A 19678-nucleotide genomic window follows, 5' to 3' on the forward strand; every position below is an offset into this window, starting at 1 on the left:
TTAACTAGACTGTAAAAACTTTAGCGTTGACTCAGGAGCTGATATAAAACATTTCAGCATTTATTTGAACATATATATACATATTGTAGCATGACAAGGCACGGGACAGGAACTTAGATCAACAATAATTGCACAACATGCCTATTCCAAAACTTCATACAAAAATATTAAAAAAAAATGATCTGATAGAAAACTAATGCAGGCACCATTTTACAAATCACCCGCTTCACTGGATGTTAACGCTTCATTTTCTACAGTTTTCAAACACTGGTCTGAAAATTCAACAAACAGAGGCTCCTGCATGGCGGCCTTCATCGCGTCGGCTTTGCTGTCCGCGCTGTCAACGGAGCGCAGTAACTGTCTCAGGTGGGGGTTACAGAGAAGATCTCTGAGCTCTTTTGACTGACCTGTAGAGGAAATAGGAAAATATTAAGGATCCACGTTTGACTTTTTTTAAAAACTTAAGCGGGATATATGTAGTTGTGCGGCTGACCCTACGCCGTTGTGAGCATTTATACTTGTGCGGTAGTGTGTCTGTGTCACTCTGCAGTTACACGTCCAAAACACTAGCTGGCTGACAACACTTAAACAAACCAGAAATCCACCATTGTCATTTCTGGCGTTCACTCACTACACAAAGCAAAAATTGACATGAGCACATGGAGAAAATTACGTAATCATTTTCCAAACACTCCGTTTTACACTTCTGCACAGATACAAAGTGAACAGAGTTTTGAAACATCTGCACTTTGAGGTTGTTTTAAAAAAAAATCTCAATTTAAGTGACTTAACACTTTGTGTGTGAAGACATGAAGCCAAACAGTAGAAGAAAATATCCTTTTTAAAAAATATCTTTATACACGTAGACAGGGCCTTATACTGAAAAATTTGTTTTGCTGCTGCCCCCGTCCACAGCAGTACATTGCTTAGCTTCTGTGTCAGTACTCCTGCCTGCTTCTCCAGACTGGGGGTGTGCCGACCACCATCTACTGTAGGTAACACACTGACTATGGATAAGAACCTCATAGAACCCCACTTCAAAAATCCAAACTATCCCTAAAGAGCAGATGAAAGGTACAGTTGCATTAATACCTAGCAGCTGAAGCTTCTGCAGAGGTACTTTGTCAGTGATGTCATCTTCATGCAGAAGATCATCAACAGTCCACGTTTCTGCAAACACAGTGAAGCACACAGACATTCCTGAGTGTAGTATCACCAGTCTTTCACCACCTTTTACATTATGTTACATTATTAGTGCTCATGCTGGCTGATACTGACGCTAATTAAGAACCAGACTCACAGGAGTCTTCAGAGACATATTAACATACCAGTGCTGAAAGGCTCCTTAGTCTCAGGATCAGACAGTGCAGGCTGCTCAACAGGAAGACAAGTGTCTATGGACAAATAAAGAATTAGATGGTGGATCCGTCTAATATGTCATCTACGTATGATCATATCTCATCAAAACAGCACATTATGACTTCATTACAATACTGAGATCAGACTTACCTTTATGCCTCTTGTAACAGCCGAGTGAACAACTGTGAGAGGAAAAAACACAGTAATTAATAACACAGGGCGTGTTCCACTGTCTTCTGACATTTTACTGATGATCAATCAAGAAAATAATGGGTAGATAAATCAATATTGAAAATAATAATTAGTTTTAGCCATTCAGTGTGAACAAGAAAGGCAATGGACGCCATGCTAATATAAAATCATAAATGAACTGGTAAAGTGGAGTGCAGTTTTTAATATTTTATACTATGGGAAGAACAGGGTTTATGTATAAGATTTAATATGTGATGCACACTCCGGACCAGAAGGTGGCGCTAATGCTCCTAATAGGCTGCAATCCCATGTGGTGTTGATGTCCACATTTGTTTACACGTGTAACTTTTAGGACATTACTTTAGGATAATGGCACTGTCTGTACATATGAGCACATTTGGATTTTTATTTGTCAGGGTTTCCATGTTTTAAAGTAACCAAACACAAGGTAAGTTACAGCACTATCTCTGAGTCGTAGTTCAGCTTTGCCGCTAGCTCTCGGCAGCTAAAGCTAATATAGTATTTATTCTCTTTAAAGTTACTCACTATCTTATTTTGCAGGCTGGACATCTGTATTTCGGTGGATGTTCGCTGCACACGCTGCAAATCTGCATCCTGGCGGTTACAAAATATAAATATAGGACGTACAAAGTGGTCAAAATCCTAGCAGCTCGGATATGCGTAAAGACCAGGAAGTGAATGATAGTACTTCCGGTTGGTATGTCCGTCCTTGTCCGTCCTTCAAAATAAAAGCTTCTTCTTCTTCTTCTTCTTCTCTGGGGTTTAACGGCAGCTTGCATCCTTAACGTTGCATTACCGCCCTCTTCTGGAGTTATTTGACTCCTATATTATCCAGTGTCTCATATCTTCCATATCAGTCCAGTTCTTTTTAAAAAAACACATCAAACACTTTCTGCCTTTCCCAGTCTCACCACACGCCAGTATGTCCTTTAAGCTTGATCCTGTGAGTCCTTCTCCCCTCATCTCCTCCAGCATTTCCTTCCATTCCTCTCTGTATTTGTTGCAGTTGGTAATCACATGTTCCACTGTTTCTGATATCTGGCAACAGTCACATAATCCATTTACATGTTTCCCGACAATGTGAAGTGTCCCATTCAGATTACTATGTCCAATTCTCAGTCTTGTCATCACTGTCTCCTCTCTCCTGTTTCCTCCCCTGCGTCTCCCAGCGCCCACTCTCTTCTGTAGTGCATATAGGTGTCTCCCTCTCACCTCCTGTTCCCAGTGCTGCTGCCATTTTTCACTTGTTTTCTTCCGTACAATGTTCTTTCCTTCCAGTTTTGATAACTTGATTATGATATCTATATTTTCTTTTTTAACTGCTTGCTTGGCTATAAGATCAACTTTCTCATTACCCACAATGCCCATATGTGCTGGAACCCAAATAAATTTAACTACTATACCTTGTCCTATTATTCTTGAATGCATTTTCAAAATTTCATACAATATATCTTGTCGATTTGTGGAAGTACCTCGCTTTAAACTCCACAAAGCAGATGCTGAGTCACTACATATAAGCGCGTGGTTTGGTCTGGCTTGCTCTATCCACTCTAGCACCATCACAATAGCAAACAGTTCAACTGTATACACACTTAAATCATTTGACATTCTTTTACCAACTTCCACTCTTCTACTAGGAACTGCAACAGCAGCCCCAGTGCTGCCTGTTGATGGATTTTTGGAACCATCTGTAAATACTTGAACATAACCCATATAACTACTTTCTGTATATCTATAAAATTCATGTACACAATCTACATTTTTATTTCTTGCTTTAACCTGAAGCAGCTCTAAATCCACCGTCAGTCCCTCTAACATCCACACAGGGGTTGTAGGCCACAATACTGTCGGGCAGAACTCCATTTCATACACCCCCAGGTCTCTTGCTGTTTCATCTCCTGTCCATCCAAAACTTAAATTCATTGCTCTCTCCCTTTCCCAACATTGTTCTAACACTTTTCTGGTTGGGTGATTTTGTTCATGTCCTCTTAAATTCATCCAATAATTAGCTCTTAGCTGCTTCCTACGTAAAGACAGCGGCATTTCTCCTGCTTCAACTTGCAAGGCACACACAGGTGATGTTCTTGTTGCCCCAACACACAGCCTAAGAGCCCGAGCCTGGATCACATCTAATACTGCCAATGCAGTTCTTGCAGCAGAACCATACACTACACTTCCATAATCCATCCTTGATCTAATTAATGCAACGTAAATATATTTCAAGGATGCCACATCTGCTCCCCAGTCCAAACCCACAAGGCATCTCATTACATTTATAACTTTTTTACATTTGTCAGCAATATTTTTAATATGTTCCCTCCATGTTAGTCTGGTATCAAAATATACTCCTAAGAATCTAAATGATTCAACTCTTTCTAAATTATTACCATACAATTTCAAAATAGTATTTTCTTGAATCCTCTTTCTGGTGAAAAACATAACCTTTGTTTTCTCAACTGAAAACTTAAAAGCCCATTTATTTCCCCAGTTCTCAACTTGATTTATTCCTTCCTGCAACTTCCTTACAACATGGTTTATATTTCTCCCTCTCTTCCACATAGCCCCATCATCTGCAAATAATGATCTTCCCATATCTACTGTTACATTTTCAAATATGTCATTTATCATAATAGAGAATAATATAGGACTAATCACACTCCCCTGTGGTGTTCCATTTTCTATCTCATACTAATTAGAGATTTCTGACCCTATTTTCACCTGTATGGTTCTCTTATTCAAAAAGTCCATTACCCAATTAAAAACTCTGCTCCCAATTCCCATTTTATGTAACTTTATCAAAAGCCCCTCCTTCCATAACATATCATATGCTTTTTCAACATCAAAGAACACTGCTGCTACTATTTCTTTATTGATTTGTGCTTTCCTTACTTCATCCTCTAAACTCACAATTGGATCCAAAGTACTCCTCCCTTTCCTAAATCCACTTTGACATCCTGCAATTAAACCGTGTTTCTCTAAAAAAGACATCAGTCTTTCATTTACCATTCTCTCCATGAGTTTGCAGATATTTGATGTTAATGCTATTGGTCTGTAACTTGTTGGTTTACTAGCATCTTTCCCTGGTTTCCTTATGGGAACAATGACTGCCTCCTTCCAACTCTCTGGTATTTTACCTTCCTCCCACACCTTGTTATACAACAATAACAACTTTTCCAAACATTCTTCACTTAAGTGCTTTATCATCACGTAACATATCTCGTCCTTCCCTGGCGCAGTCATACGAGCTTTATCCAGTGCCCTTTTTAACTCTCCCATATTAAACGGTACACTCTGCTCATCTCTGGTATCATCTATTTCCTTTCTCCTTAAGGCCTCCATGTTTTCAGACTTTGTTTTCTCCCTACCCCTTTTTCCCTCTTCAGACAAATTGCTTGAACTATGTACCTTCACAAACGTGTTGGCCAACATCTCAGCTTTTTCTTTATTCGTTACTGCTATTTCATTGTCCTCTGTTAACACAGGATAACTCCAGTCCCTTCTATCTCCTCTCATCTTTCTTATCATCCCCCATACCTCTCCCACTGGGGTTGTGTTCCCAATGGAGTCACAAAACTTCCTCCAGTACATTCTTTTTGCCTGTCTTATCGTCCTTCTTACTACAGCCTGAGCTTTTTTATATTCTATCATATGTTGAAAGTTATGAGTTCTTTTCAGTATCTTAAATGCCTTGTTTCTATTTTTAACAGCTTCTTTACATTTCTCATCCCACCATGGAACAGCCCTCTTCTTTACTTCACCTTTACTCTTAGGAATAGATCTCATTGCAGCTACTCTAATACCACTAGCTATTTCCTTTTCCAAAGTTTCTATGTTCATATCAGCATTAATCTGGCTCAGATACTGATCACTTACTTCTTTAAACTTCTCCCACTCAGCTTTCCCAAACACCCATTTTCCGCCCCTGGCCCCTTCATTCATTTCTGCATTAATGTTTACCTTACATAAAACCCGATAATGATCACTACCAATGGTTCCCTCATTATACACTTTCCAATCACACCTGGGAGCAATATTATTCGATACCACTGTAAGGTCCAGACTCGATTCCTTTCCTGTGTTTACATCTATTCTTGTTTTGCTACCATCATTTAAGCAGATTAGACTCCTCTCATCTAACATTTCCTCCATCACCTGGCCATTAACATCAGTTTTTTCACTCCCCCATAATGTGTTATGTGCATTGAAGTCCCCACACCACACAATGCTTGCTCTATTTTTCCCTTCTATTTCTTCTAGCTTATTTAGTTCTAGTTTCTTACATGGATTATAATAATTTACCACCACTATTTCCTTTCTTCCCGCCCATACTTCCACTACTATATACTCCAGTTCTTTCCCAATACCCAACACTCTATAAGGAATACTTTGTTTTATAAATGTTACACAGCCTCCTCCTACCCCATCTTTCCTATCCCTCCTAACTGCCACATATCCATGCATGACGAAATCTAAATTGGGTTTCAGCCATGACTCCTGAATACATAATACATCTGGTTTCTCCCTCCTACTGCCTATAAATTGCTTAAAGTCCTGTCCATTAGCTATCAGACTCCTTGCGTTCCATTGGAGTATTAAAATGATGATTAGTATTAACCCACACATGATGCCTCACTACTTGCTTTTTCACTGAGACTGTCTCTCACTTCCTCCCATTTCAAACCCTTTATTTCAAGATGATGCACAGCTGCTTTCACAATTATTTGAATCCTGTCAGTTTTGGATTTGATCTCCGCTGTGGCATTTATCACTCCTGCTATAAATGTCACCATTCTCTTCTTTTCTTCCCACTTCTTCCTTCTATCCTCCTGCTCTGTATTCACTGTAATTTTCCCTTCATTTTGCCCATATGCTCTGCTCTGTTTTCCTGGTCCAGCCCTCTTAACTGCCTCTGCATAAGAGACTTTTTCCTTCACTCTTATCTGTTGCACTTCCACCTCTCTTCTCAACACTTCACATCCCCAATAGGCCACACTGTGATTTCCTCCACAGTTACAGCACTTGGGTTTCACTCCTTCTCCACACTTCCCATACTCATGTTCCCCTCCACATCTAGCACATCTTTTCTTACCTTTACACACCATTGCCACATGCCCAAATTCCTGGCAATTAAAACATCTCATTGGCTTTGGAATGAACTCCCTAACTCTGTATTTCATGAATCCACAATGTAGCTCACTTGGAATAACCTTTGTTTTAAATTCTATCAAGATGGTCTCAGTCTCTTTCTTCTCTGCTCCCCTAGTCATTCTTTTAGCACTTTTGATTAGACTATTATGCTCCCCCAAGTTCTCCACCAAATCCTTCATGCTGACTGAAAGAGGTATTCCAGAAATCACCCCCTTACATCCACCCTCAGCCCTCTTCTCTCCCACTCTTATTATTCTGGATACTTTAACTTTTCCAACATTATTCATTTTCTTTGCCTTTTCCATCTGCACTTGATTACTGCATCGTATCAGCAAGTTTCCATCACTCAAAACTCTCGCATACTTCACGTCTCCGACTTGTCCTTTGATGATTTTTGTTAGTTTCAATGGATCAATTTTCTTTACTCCTCCCTCTCCCTCAAATCTCACTACTACGATTAGTCCTACTCCTGCTTTCGATCCCTCCTCTCACTCTCTGTTCCACTTGAGCTTTGATTTTCTTTCCTTCTCTTATGGCGACTCTTCCTTTCTCCCCTCTCTTTCGCAAACTCCCAACCCTCCTCTGTCCATTCCTCTCCCTCATTGATTTCCATGTTGTCCCTCTCTGTCTCCCTGTCTGACATCCTGTCAGATTTTGCAAAGAGGAACAGTGCAAGAATACCGTTCCGGACCTATACAGGCCGTCGGTCGATATTCCAACAAAATCCCCCCCCACAACTAATTCTGTTTCTACCAAGTCCCAATGTCCGCAAATCCGAAGTCAAAAGTCGTTATTCAGTCATACATATATTAAAAAAAAAAAAAACAGTCCGCAAATTCACCGTAACAAAATTCAAACCTCCCGCAACTCTCTCCAACGTCGCCAACCTGCTCACTAACCAACGTGGTGTTCCGCCTCTCAAAATAAAAGCATTTGAGATAACTTCAATTTATTTCCATACAAACATACCCGAATCAACACAGACTAAATAAAATAAAATAAAATAAAAAATGTATCGCGACTAAAAAGTACAACAATAAAACAAAATATAGAGAAAAAAATAGAAAAAGATGAAGATGAAAATAATATTTAAAAAAAAAAACAACAACAACCATAAACCCAACAAAAAACTGACTTGAGCTTAAAGACAAGGGCTATAACATAACTCCAAATTAAAAACCAGATCAAAATGATAACGTGAACACTTAAAGACTATTAATCCCATAACAGGGAAATGTGCACATAACAGCAGCACAAGAGTCATAAGCACGAGAAAGAAACAAAAAAGTGATGAGTGCTAAAAACTGCTTTAAAAAATTACAATAAATATAAATTAGATCTAGATAAAATTAAGAAATATATGTAATCTTTGTACACTACATACACTCACTTACACACACATATGGATACTGTATGTCCATGATTGATAGCTGCACAGGGTGACTGACATACACACATGGTGTGTGGTATTTTTACTGTAATGAAATACAGCCTATAAATATTATTGCAAGAGATCAAATATTGCACAGTACGAATTGCACAGCTATGTCACACAGTATAAATATAAATAATATGGATATGTATGTATATATGTAATTAAGTATGATTAGGAATGTGTACGTGTATATATATATATATATATATATATATATATGTATGTATAACCTGACGTGGAAATAGTGCAAATTATCTGGGATTTTCTGGGAATTTTTTGAGACACATAAGGAACATTTAAAGGCAAAGCAGTGGAGGACCTCAGTGATCTGGCTGGAGCATCCAATGAAAGAAAATCTCTGATGTAGGGAGGAAGTGATGTCATTTAAAGCTTTATAAACAAGTAAAGGAACTTTAAAAAAAAATCGATTTTGAATATGTATTTATTTCTGCGCTCATGCATTTATCTATTCCCATAATTGTTTCAACATTTATTTATTTATTTTTTTTTTTATTATTTATCTATGAATTTATTTATCACTATATTTATTTATTTAAACATGCATTTTTTTCTGCGTTCACAGTTCAGCCAGTAGTCAAACACTAATTAAACCCAAATGCTGATAGTGGTGAGCCTCTGGTTTTTTTTTATCAGTGATGTACTTTCCACAACCTGCAGATGCAGATTAACTGTCACTGCTCATCATGCAGTGAAAGACATGGATTTAGGAACCTTGTTGGGTGAAGCAAATGTGGTTTGTAGTCAGTTTCTGCAATTAAGTGAAGTGACAGCAAATAGCTCATAATAGATAAAATGATCATGCAGTTTAAAATGCACAAACGAATCTCCTCTCTGGCTGCAGGCTGTGTCCTTTGCCATTTTTAGAGGAACTGCCCATCGACCTTGGTGTCCGGATGTGCATGACACTCCTTTGGAATACAAAAAGTAAACAGAGCAGGCCTTGATTATATGGAGGAATAACATCTGCTGTTGCAGCCTACTTAACAGAACTAAGCCAGCGGTATTCAAATACAATTTGTATTCAGTTATGAACAACAAAAAATAAAAATAAACCCAAGCTGCTTTAGTTAACATCACATTTTATTGAATCAAAATACAGTATAATATCTTCTGCACCCAGAGAAATGACAAGCACACACACCACTGACCTACATAGCTCAACATAAACTATTCTTGCACAGCTGTAACTTGATCGGGGCAGGTCTTGTTACAGAGTTTGGAATGGGGAGCCGTCTGGTGACCGATCGCTGGGCACGTTCCCGGTGTCACAGCGCTCCGCTCACTGGGTCAGGGAAAACAACAAAACCTTGGCCATAGTCAACATCAGGAATCCAACTTTGTGTCCGGGTCTGTGTGGAAAACAGAATGTAAAGGGTCGTCACAAATCTCATCCTGCTGTACTAGTTTCATCATCTATCCATCTGTGGGTTATTTTTTTAATTACTCATTTAGTTCAGTGCATGTTAACATCTTCCACCTGTTAGTTTTAGTCTAAAAACCAAAGATAGGGGGCGCCGGTGGCTTAGTGGTAGAGCAGGTGGCCCATGTACAAGGCCGTTGCCGCAGTGGCCGGGGCTCGACTCCAGCCTGTGGCCCCCCGCTGCATGTCACTGCCCCCCCCCCCCCTTACGCTTGTCTGTCCTATACATTAAAGGCTAAAAAAAAAACCAAAAAATATCTTTAAAAAAAAACAAAAAACAAAGATAGTCAGTTTGCAATGACACACAGCAGGAAAAACTAAAGAAATCTCACATTTGAGACGCTGGAAACTGTGAATGATTGGCATTTTTTGCTTAAAAAAAAAGACACAAACCAGTTATCGATTACCTAATTTATCGCTGATTAATTGTCTGTCAGTTGACTAATTAATTAATCGTTTTCTGTTGTTGTTTTTTGAGGCTATGCTGGTCTGAGTTATGTCGACGACTTCTTTTTAAAGCCCTCCCAGTGCTTCGTAATGTGGTTATTATCAATGCATTTATTTATCTGTATATGTATGTTTCATTGCTGTTGTTGTTTGTTGTTTGATGAAATGTCACGTGGTGATACGATTACATTTCCAAAAGGAGCAGTTTCTGGGGTGCGGACTTGTTTTTGTATTTGTTCTTCTGTCCAGCTCCCAGTATTTATTTTTGGATGTGCACGCTGTTTTTTTTTTTGAGTATTCTTTTGTTTGTTGTTTGTTGTTTTCTTTCCACTGTTATCTTCTATTATGTATTAGCGTCCTCACTAAACATATCAATTCAGTTGGTCATCTCGCAGCAAAATTAATCGTCCATAATTTAGATAATCGATTATTCGTTTGTGTCATAATTCAACACTTGGAAAAAGAATGCAGTGAGCAATAAAAGAAGAAATGACCTGAACAAATTAGCAGGAAATTAGTAAAAAGAGAAAATTAAAAACAAAACATTTTTGAAAAAAAAAGAAGAAAATTTGTAGGAAAAAAAAGTTAAAAACTAAAGAAAGATTTTTATATATTTTTCAAAATTAATTTTTATTTTCTTTTATTTATTTATTTATTTTTTTTTGCAATTTGTGGACCTTTTTCATGTTTTTTTTTCTTTAAATTTTTCTAAATTAAATTAACTTAATTAATTAATTTATTTATTATTTGCAATTTTAGGGCCATTTTTGTACCAAGTTGGTCATTGCCTTTTTCCCCCCCCATGTTTGTGAAAGAAACCACACCACTGTGCTCAGGGTTCGAAGGTTTTAAAATACTTGCGAAAGGCATCTGAAAGTAGCAGAAAAGTGATGTAGCTCCAGGTTTCAGATGGTTAAAGCACATTCACTGTTTCCAGATTTATTTTATTGACTGTCTTTGGCCTTTAGACTGTTGGTCAGACAAGACTAACAAGTGGAACAATAATAATGATAATAATAATAATAATACAATTTAGGATATCAGAAGTATCAAAGCAGTTATTCCACCTGGGCGAAATTGCTTAATGCAACAGATTAGGTGAATAAAAACATGCAAAAAAAAAGTCTGCTCAACATGTCTCCACCTGAGAGTGACCCAGTATGTAAACATGAATTTCCGAGCACAGATTACACCGATCACACAAGCAGGCGTTGTTCACCTGACATTCATGGCTGTAATCTTGCAGGATCTCGTTATGCAAATATCCAAGTGGGAGGCAGTGTTTTCAACACAAAGGCCGCTCGTTGCAGAGATAAATAAAGATTATATTCAGACTACAGAGCCTCACTGTTACCTGTCAAAGCATCAAGAAGAAGCGCTCTTAGTTCTCCTGCGCTTCATTTGGCTGTTGTGAAATTTCTCTGCAATCTTCCTCTCGTGTCCTGCGGGGCAATGGCGGTTTGTGTTCAGCTCGATCTCCTTCTTGGATCTGCCTTTTCCACACGCGTGACACGAGTACTCGAGCAGGTTATAATAGTCGTATTGATCATAATAAGCCTCCTCGAAGGAGACAAATCTTTCCATGTCTGTCGCCATTTGGAGACGGAATGCAGCAGTTTAGTGAAGCAGACGAGTCTCAGCGAGTAAACAGATGAGGTCACTCTGTGTTTATATACACGGAGTCACGTGACCGCGGCTGTGCCACTTCTGACTCAGGAAACATGCGCGAGCCTATGTGCTTTAATACCTGCTATGCGTGCTGTGTGCTTTACTGTTGTACTGGATACTGGATATTGATGTTTATGTTATTTCACTAACCCTAATCTTGTATGCATTCGTGTCCTCGCGTGAACCTTTGTTTTTGTATTTCGTGAACATTTTTATATGGAGGAAGGACAACTGTCATAAGTATGAATGAATGAATAAATAATTAAACAAATACAGAAATATGTAATTGCTGAAATGAAATAATTAATTACCGAAACACATAAATGCTGAAATAAATAAATACGGAAAAAATGCTGGAATAAATAAATAGATAAATACATAAATGAGAGATTAGGCCCTCCTACCTCATTTACATATAGAAATACACAGAAATGCATAAATAAATAAATGTAGTTGTACAGAAGTGGATATACATTTAAGATATATTTTTTAATATCTTCTTATTACCAACTTTTATTTATTTATTTAATTTAATGAATGTATCTATTTTTTCTATATTTGTTTCAACATTTATTTTTTGTTTTGTCTTTTTATATTTATTTTTGAATTTTCTAATGCCTGTATTTATTTGTTTTTAAATATGCATTTATTTCTGCGTTCATGCATTTAATTATTTATTTCCATATTTGTTTCAACATTTATTTATTTATTCCCTTATTCCCTATTCTATATTTATTTTTTCATTATTTATTGATTGATTGATTGATTTATTATTTATCTTATTTATTTATTTGCATTTTTGTTTCAACTTTTATTTATTTTTAAAATTAGTTTCTGTTCATTCATTCCTGTATTTATATATTTATTCATGTATTTATTGTTTCCGAAGTCTTTTTTCTTCCTCTGTATATGAACAAGTGTGTTATGTATGGTAAACTAAACTCCATTCATATCAAATCACTGTTGGAAAAATAAAAGTCTAAATTGTTGTAATAACGTCGTTGTTAGTGCACATGTAAGTAATTTACTGACCCTTAGTGACTGAAATGTGTTTGGGATAGCTGAATATCTAAGGGATCAGAAGAATCTTTTTTATGTTTTTATTTTTTATTTTTGGATCAGACGAGTCAGGATCAGCTTTAATGAGACGCACCCACCTGGGCTATGCGAGGCAGTGCCAGCAGCGCAGAGACAGTACAGCATGTACCTGAGACATGTGGGAGGTGCAGGGCTGAAAGAGAAGTGTGGTTAACTGAAATGAGGGAGCTGGGGTTTACAGAAATATCAGTGAGGAGCATTTTAGAGCAGGGAGGGAAAGGACAGGAGCAGAAATGACTGTGTGACTTCTGGAGAGACTCTGGACTAGAAAAGGATCTAAACTGAAGATGGTGCAGAAATGGACCAGATCCAGAGGGTGGCAGCACTGCAACACTGAGGATGCCAGCTGCTGTAAAACTCCAAAGAAGAAGAGGAAGATGTCCTCTTTGTTGTTGTTGTTTCATCCTTAGTATGCCTATAGGCCACAGGGGGATTTAGTATATAAGTGGAGCAATAACAGAGGAGCCAATGATATATCACAGTGGCCAAACTGCGGGTTAAACATACTACATGTACTACATACTGCAGGTTAAACATACTACAGGTACTACATACTGCAGGTTAAACATACTACAGGTACTACATACTGCAGGTTAAACATACTACAGGTACTATATACTGCAGGTTAAACATACTACACGTACCACATACTGCAGGTTAATCATACTACATGTACTACATACTGCAGGTTAAACATACTACACGTACTACATACTGCAGGTTAAACATACTACATGTACCACATACTGCAGGTTAAACATACTACACGTACCACATACTGCAGGTTAAACATACTACACGTACTACATACTGCAGGTTAAACATACTACACGTACCACATACTGCAGGTTAAACATACTACACGTACCACATGCTGCAGGTTAAACATACTACACGTACTACATACTGCAGGTTAAACATACTACACGTACTACATGCTGCAGGTTAAACATACTACACGTACCACATACTGCAGGTTAAACATACTACATGTACTACATACTGCAGGTTAAACATACTACACGTACTACATACTGCAGGTTAAACATACTACACATACTATATACTGCAGGTTAAACATACTACATGTACTACATACTGCAGGTTAAACATACTACACATACTATATACTGCAGGTTAAACATACTACATGTACTACATACTGCAGGTTAAACATACTACACATACTATATACTGCAGGTTAAACATACTACACGTACTACATACTGCAGGTTAAACATACTACACATACTATATACTGCAGGTTAAACATACTACATGTACTACATACTGCAGGTTAATCATACTACATGTACTACATACTGCAGGTTAAACATACTACACGTACTATATAGTGCAGGTTAATCATACTACAGGTGCTACATACTGCAGGTTAAACATACTACACGTACTACATACCAGAGATGGGACCAAGTCACACATGTGCAAGTCTCAAGTAAGTCTCAAGTCTTAACCTTCAAGTCTCAAGTAAGTCCCAAGTCATTTTTTCTTGGGCAAGTCAAGTCAAGTCCAAGTCAAGTCTTCTGGAGAGACTCTGGACTAGAAAAGGATCTAAACTGAAGATGGTGCAGAAATGGACCAGATCCAGAGGGTGGCAGCACTGCAACACTGAGGATGCCAGCTGCTGTAAAACTCCAAAGAAGAAGAGGAAGATGTCCTGTTTGTTGTTGTTGTTTCATCCTTAGTATGCCTATAGGCCACAGGGGGATTTAGTATATAAGTGGAGCAATAACAGAGGAGCCAATGATATATCACAGTGGCCAAACTGCGGGTTAAACATACTACATGTACTACATACTGCAGGTTAAACATACTACAGGTACTACATACTGCAGGTTAAACATACTACAGGTACTACATACTGCAGGTTAAACATACTACAGGTACTATATACTGCAGGTTAAACATACTACAGGTACTATATACTGCAGGTTAAACATACTACACGTACTATATACTGCAGGTTAAACATACTACACGTACCACATACTGCAGGTTAATCATACTACATGTACTACATACTGCAGGTTAAACATACTACACGTACTACATACTGCAGGTTAAACATACTACACGTACCACATGCTGCAGGTTAAACATACTACACGTACCACATGCTGCAGGTTAAACATACTACACGTACCACATGCTGCAGGTTAAACATACTACATGTACTACATACTGCAGGTTAAACATACTACACGTACTACATACTGCAGGTTAAACATACTACACGTACTATATACTGCAGGTTAATCATACTACATGTACTACATACTGCAGGTTAAACATACTACAGGTACTATATACTGCAGGTTAAACATACTACAGGTACTATATACTGCAGGTTAAACATACTACACGTACTATATACTGCAGGTTAAACATACTACACGTACCACATACTGCAGGTTAATCATACTACATGTACTACATACTGCAGGTTAAACATACTACACGTACTACATACTGCAGGTTAAACATACTACACGTACCACATGCTGCAGGTTAAACATACTACACGTACCACATGCTGCAGGTTAAACATACTACACGTACCACATACTGCAGGTTAAACATACTACATGTACTACATACTGCAGGTTAAACATACTACACGTACTACATACTGCAGGTTAAACATACTACACGTACTATATACTGCAGGTTAATCATACTACATGTACTACATACTGCAGGTTAAACATACTACACGTACTATATACTGCAGGTTAATCATACTACAGGTGCTACATACTGCAGGTTTAACATACTACACGTACTACATACCAGAGATGGGACCAAGTCACACATGTGCAAGTCTCAAGTAAGTCTCAAGTCTTAACCTTCAAGTCTCAAGTAAGTCCCAAGTCATTTTTTCTTGGGCAAGTCAAGTCAAGTCCAAGTCAAGTCACCTTATTATTGTAATTTTACCTGCAGAATCTGATCTTAATAAAGTGAAAAGACAAGATATAAGTAACTGTCAGTAAACACTGACTTCATCGCTGCAATGTTTACTTTGCAGGGATGACCCCCATGCGTGCGCGCATGCGCACACACACACACACACACACACACACACACACACACACACTAACAAAGGCAGCAGCCAAAATCACCCATTTAGCTCATTTAACCCTGGGTTGCTCGTTCATAAAACGTACAGCCGGTCTTGTGATGAACCAGTCGGAATGTTTGCTCACGTTTTCTCGGGTTAATGTTAGCAAATAAATTAAAAAACAAGTTCCACCAAACCGGCCCAACCCCCCACCCCACCCCTTATCGTATCAAGCTAAGGTTAGCTAACTACCGACTAACCAGATAATATTAGCTAATTGACAAGCACTTACTGGGCAGAATGGCTCTTCAAATGACGAACAAAGCTTGAAGTTGTCACCTGGCTGTCCGAGATGTTTATGCCGCATGTCTTGCACTGTGCTGTTCGTCTTTTGCCGTAATAATGGTAATTCCGAAAGCCGAAGACAATGACTCTCGGTACCCCTCCCACTGACATGTTGATGCCTATTTGATATAAGAGGGCCTGTTTCTCCAATAAACACGTAAGGTACGTAGAGAGGGCGTGACTGATTGACAGGGTAGTGATCCAATCATGACAACGCCATTCTCAGCCTGCGCTCCTACCGGGTAATCAACATTATTTTTTAAATTAATTGATCAATTTTATATTCTAACCGAAAACATGATGTGAATAACACTCAAGTCATTCAAGTCATCGTGTCTCAAGTCAAGTCCCGAGTCTTTAACTTCCAAGTCCAAGTCAGGTCTCAAGTCTTTTATTTTTTGTCAAGTCAAGTCACAAGTCATCAAAACAGCGACTCAAGTCGACTCGAATCCAAGTCACAGTGACTCGAGTCCCCATCTCTGCTACAAACTGCAGGTTAGACATACTGCAGGTTAAACATACTACAGGTGCTACATACTGCAGGTTAAACATACTACAGGTACTACATACTGCAGGTTAAACATACTACAGGTGCTACAAACTGCAGGTTAAACATACCATGTACTACATACTGCAGGTTAAACATACTACACGTACTACATACTGCAGGTTAAACATACTACAGGTGCTACATACTGCAGGTTAAACATACTACAGGTACTATATACTGCAGGTTAAACATACTACATGTACTACATACTGCAGGTTAATCATACTACATGTACTACATACTGCAGGTTAAACATACTACACGTACTATATACTGCAGGTTAATCATACTACAGGTGCTACATACTGCAGGTTAAACATACTACACGTACTACATACTGCAGGTTAAACATACTACATGTACCACATACTGCAGGTTAAACATACTACAGGTACTACATACTGCAGGTTAAACATACTGCAGGTTAAACATACTACAGGTACTACATACTGCAGGTTAAACATACTACAGGTGCTACAAACTGCAGGTTAAACATACCACGTAGTACATACTGCAGGTTAAACATACTACACGTACTACATACTGCAGGTTAAACATACTACAGGTACTACATGCTGCAGGTTAAACATACTACAGGTACTACATACTGCAGGTTAAACATACTGCAGGTTAAACATACTACAGGTACTACATACTGCAGGTTAAACATACTACAGGTGCTACAAACTGCAGGTTAAACATACCATGTACCACATACTGCAGGTTAAACATACTACACGTACTACATACTGCAGGTTAAACATACTACAGGTGCTACATACTGCAGGTTAAACATACTACAGGTACTATATACTGCAGGTTAAACATACTACATGTACTACATACTGCAGGTTAATCATACTACATGTACTACATACTGCAGGTTAAACATACTACACGTACTATATACTGCAGGTTAATCATACTACAGGTGCTACAAACTGCAGGTTAAACATACCACGTACTACATACTGCAGGTTAAACATACTACACGTACTACATACTGCAGGTTAAACATACTACACGTACCACATACTGCAGGTTAAACATACTACAGGTGCTACATACTGCAGGTTAAACATACTACAGGTGCTACAAACTGCAGGTTAAACATACCACGTACTACATACTGCAGGTTAAACATACTACACGTACTACATACTGCAGGTTAAACATACTACAGGTACTACATGCTGCAGGTTAAACATACTACAGGTACTACATACTGCAGGTTAAACATACTACACGTACCACATACTGCAGGTTAAACATACTACAGGTACTACATACTGCAGGTTAAACATACTGCAGGTTAAACATACTACAGGTACTACATACTGCAGGTTAAACATACTACAGGTGCTACAAACTGCAGGTTAAACATACCACGTACTACATACTGCAGGTTAAACATGCTACACGTACTACATACTGCAGGTTAAACATACTACAGGTACTACATACTGCAGGTTAAACATACTACAGGTGCTACATACTGCAAGTTAAACATACTACAGGTACTACATACTGCAGGTTAAACATACTACAGGTACTACATACTGCAGGTTAAACATATTACAGGCGCTACAAACTGCAGGTTAAACATACCACGTACTACATACTGCAGGTTAAACATGCTACACGTACTACATACTGCAGGTTAAACATACTACAGGTACTACATACTGCAGGTTAAACATACTACAGGTACTACGTACTGCAGGTTAAACATACTACAGGTGCTACATACTGCAGGTTAAACATACCACGTACTACATACTGCAGGTTAAACATACTACACGTACTACATACTGCAGGTTAAACATACTACAGGTACTACATGCTGCAGGTTAAACATACTACAGGTACTACATACTGCAGGTTAAACATACTACATGTACCACATACTGCAGGTTAAACATACTACAGGTACTACATACTGCAGGTTAAACATACTGCAGGTTAAACATACTACAGGTACTACATACTGCAGGTTAAACATACTACAGGTGCTACAAACTGCAGGTTAAACATACCACGTAGTACATACTGCAGGTTAAACATACTACACGTACTACATACTGCAGGTTAAACATACTACAGGTACTACATGCTGCAGGTTAAACATACTACAGGTACTACATACTGCAGGTTAAACATACTGCAGGTTAAACATACTACAGGTACTACATACTGCAGGTTAAACATACTACAGGTGCTACAAACTGCAGGTTAAACATACCACGTACCACATACTGCAGGTTAAACATACTACACGTACTACATACTGCAGGTTAAACATACTACACGTACTACATACTGCAGGTTAAACATACTACACGTACCACATACTGCAGGTTAAACATACTACACGTACTACATACTGCAGGTTAAACATACTGCAGGTTAAACATACTACAGGTACTACATACTGCAGGTTAAACATACTACACGTACTACATACTGCAGGTTAAACATACTACAGGTACTACATACTGCAGGTTAAACATACTACACGTACTACATACTGCAGGTTAAACATACTACACGTACCACATACTGCAGGTTAAACATACTACAGGTGCTACATACTGCAGGTTAAACATACTACAGGTGCTACAAACTGCAGGTTAAACATACCACGTACTACATACTGCAGGTTAAACATACTACACGTACTACATACTGCAGGTTAAACATACTACAGGTACTACATGCTGCAGGTTAAACATACTACAGGTACTACATACTGCAGGTTAAACATACTACACGTACCACATACTGCAGGTTAAACATACTACAGGTACTACATACTGCAGGTTAAACATACTGCAGGTTAAACATACTACAGGTACTACATACTGCAGGTTAAACATACTACAGGTGCTACAAACT

The 19678-nt window shown here is 38.3% G+C and overlaps 1 protein-coding gene and 1 long non-coding RNA gene across 2 annotated transcripts; both read right to left on the bottom strand.

Moving 5' to 3' along the window:
• Window positions 1-39: 39 nt before the first annotated feature.
• On the bottom strand, window positions 40-2280 carry znhit3 (zinc finger, HIT-type containing 3). Its single transcript, XM_033651342.2, has 5 exons — window positions 2098-2280; window positions 1510-1541; window positions 1329-1394; window positions 1093-1170; window positions 40-407 (listed from the first exon to the last, which is right to left on the bottom strand). Exons 1-5 carry the CDS (start codon window positions 2163-2165, stop codon window positions 211-213), a joined length of 441 nt encoding a protein of 146 aa, XP_033507233.2. The 5' UTR covers window positions 2166-2280; the 3' UTR covers window positions 40-210.
• Window positions 2281-9238: 6958 nt separating this feature from the next.
• On the bottom strand, window positions 9239-11729 carry LOC144464659 (uncharacterized). Its single transcript, XR_013492327.1, has 2 exons — window positions 11398-11729; window positions 9239-9525 (listed from the first exon to the last, which is right to left on the bottom strand). It is a non-coding gene; the product is annotated as an uncharacterized LOC144464659 (long non-coding RNA).
• Window positions 11730-19678: the final 7949 nt, after the last annotated feature.

This window comes from Epinephelus lanceolatus, chromosome 11 (assembly GCF_041903045.1).
Source record: "Epinephelus lanceolatus isolate andai-2023 chromosome 11, ASM4190304v1, whole genome shotgun sequence".
Lineage (NCBI taxonomy): Eukaryota > Metazoa > Chordata > Actinopteri > Perciformes > Serranidae > Epinephelus > Epinephelus lanceolatus.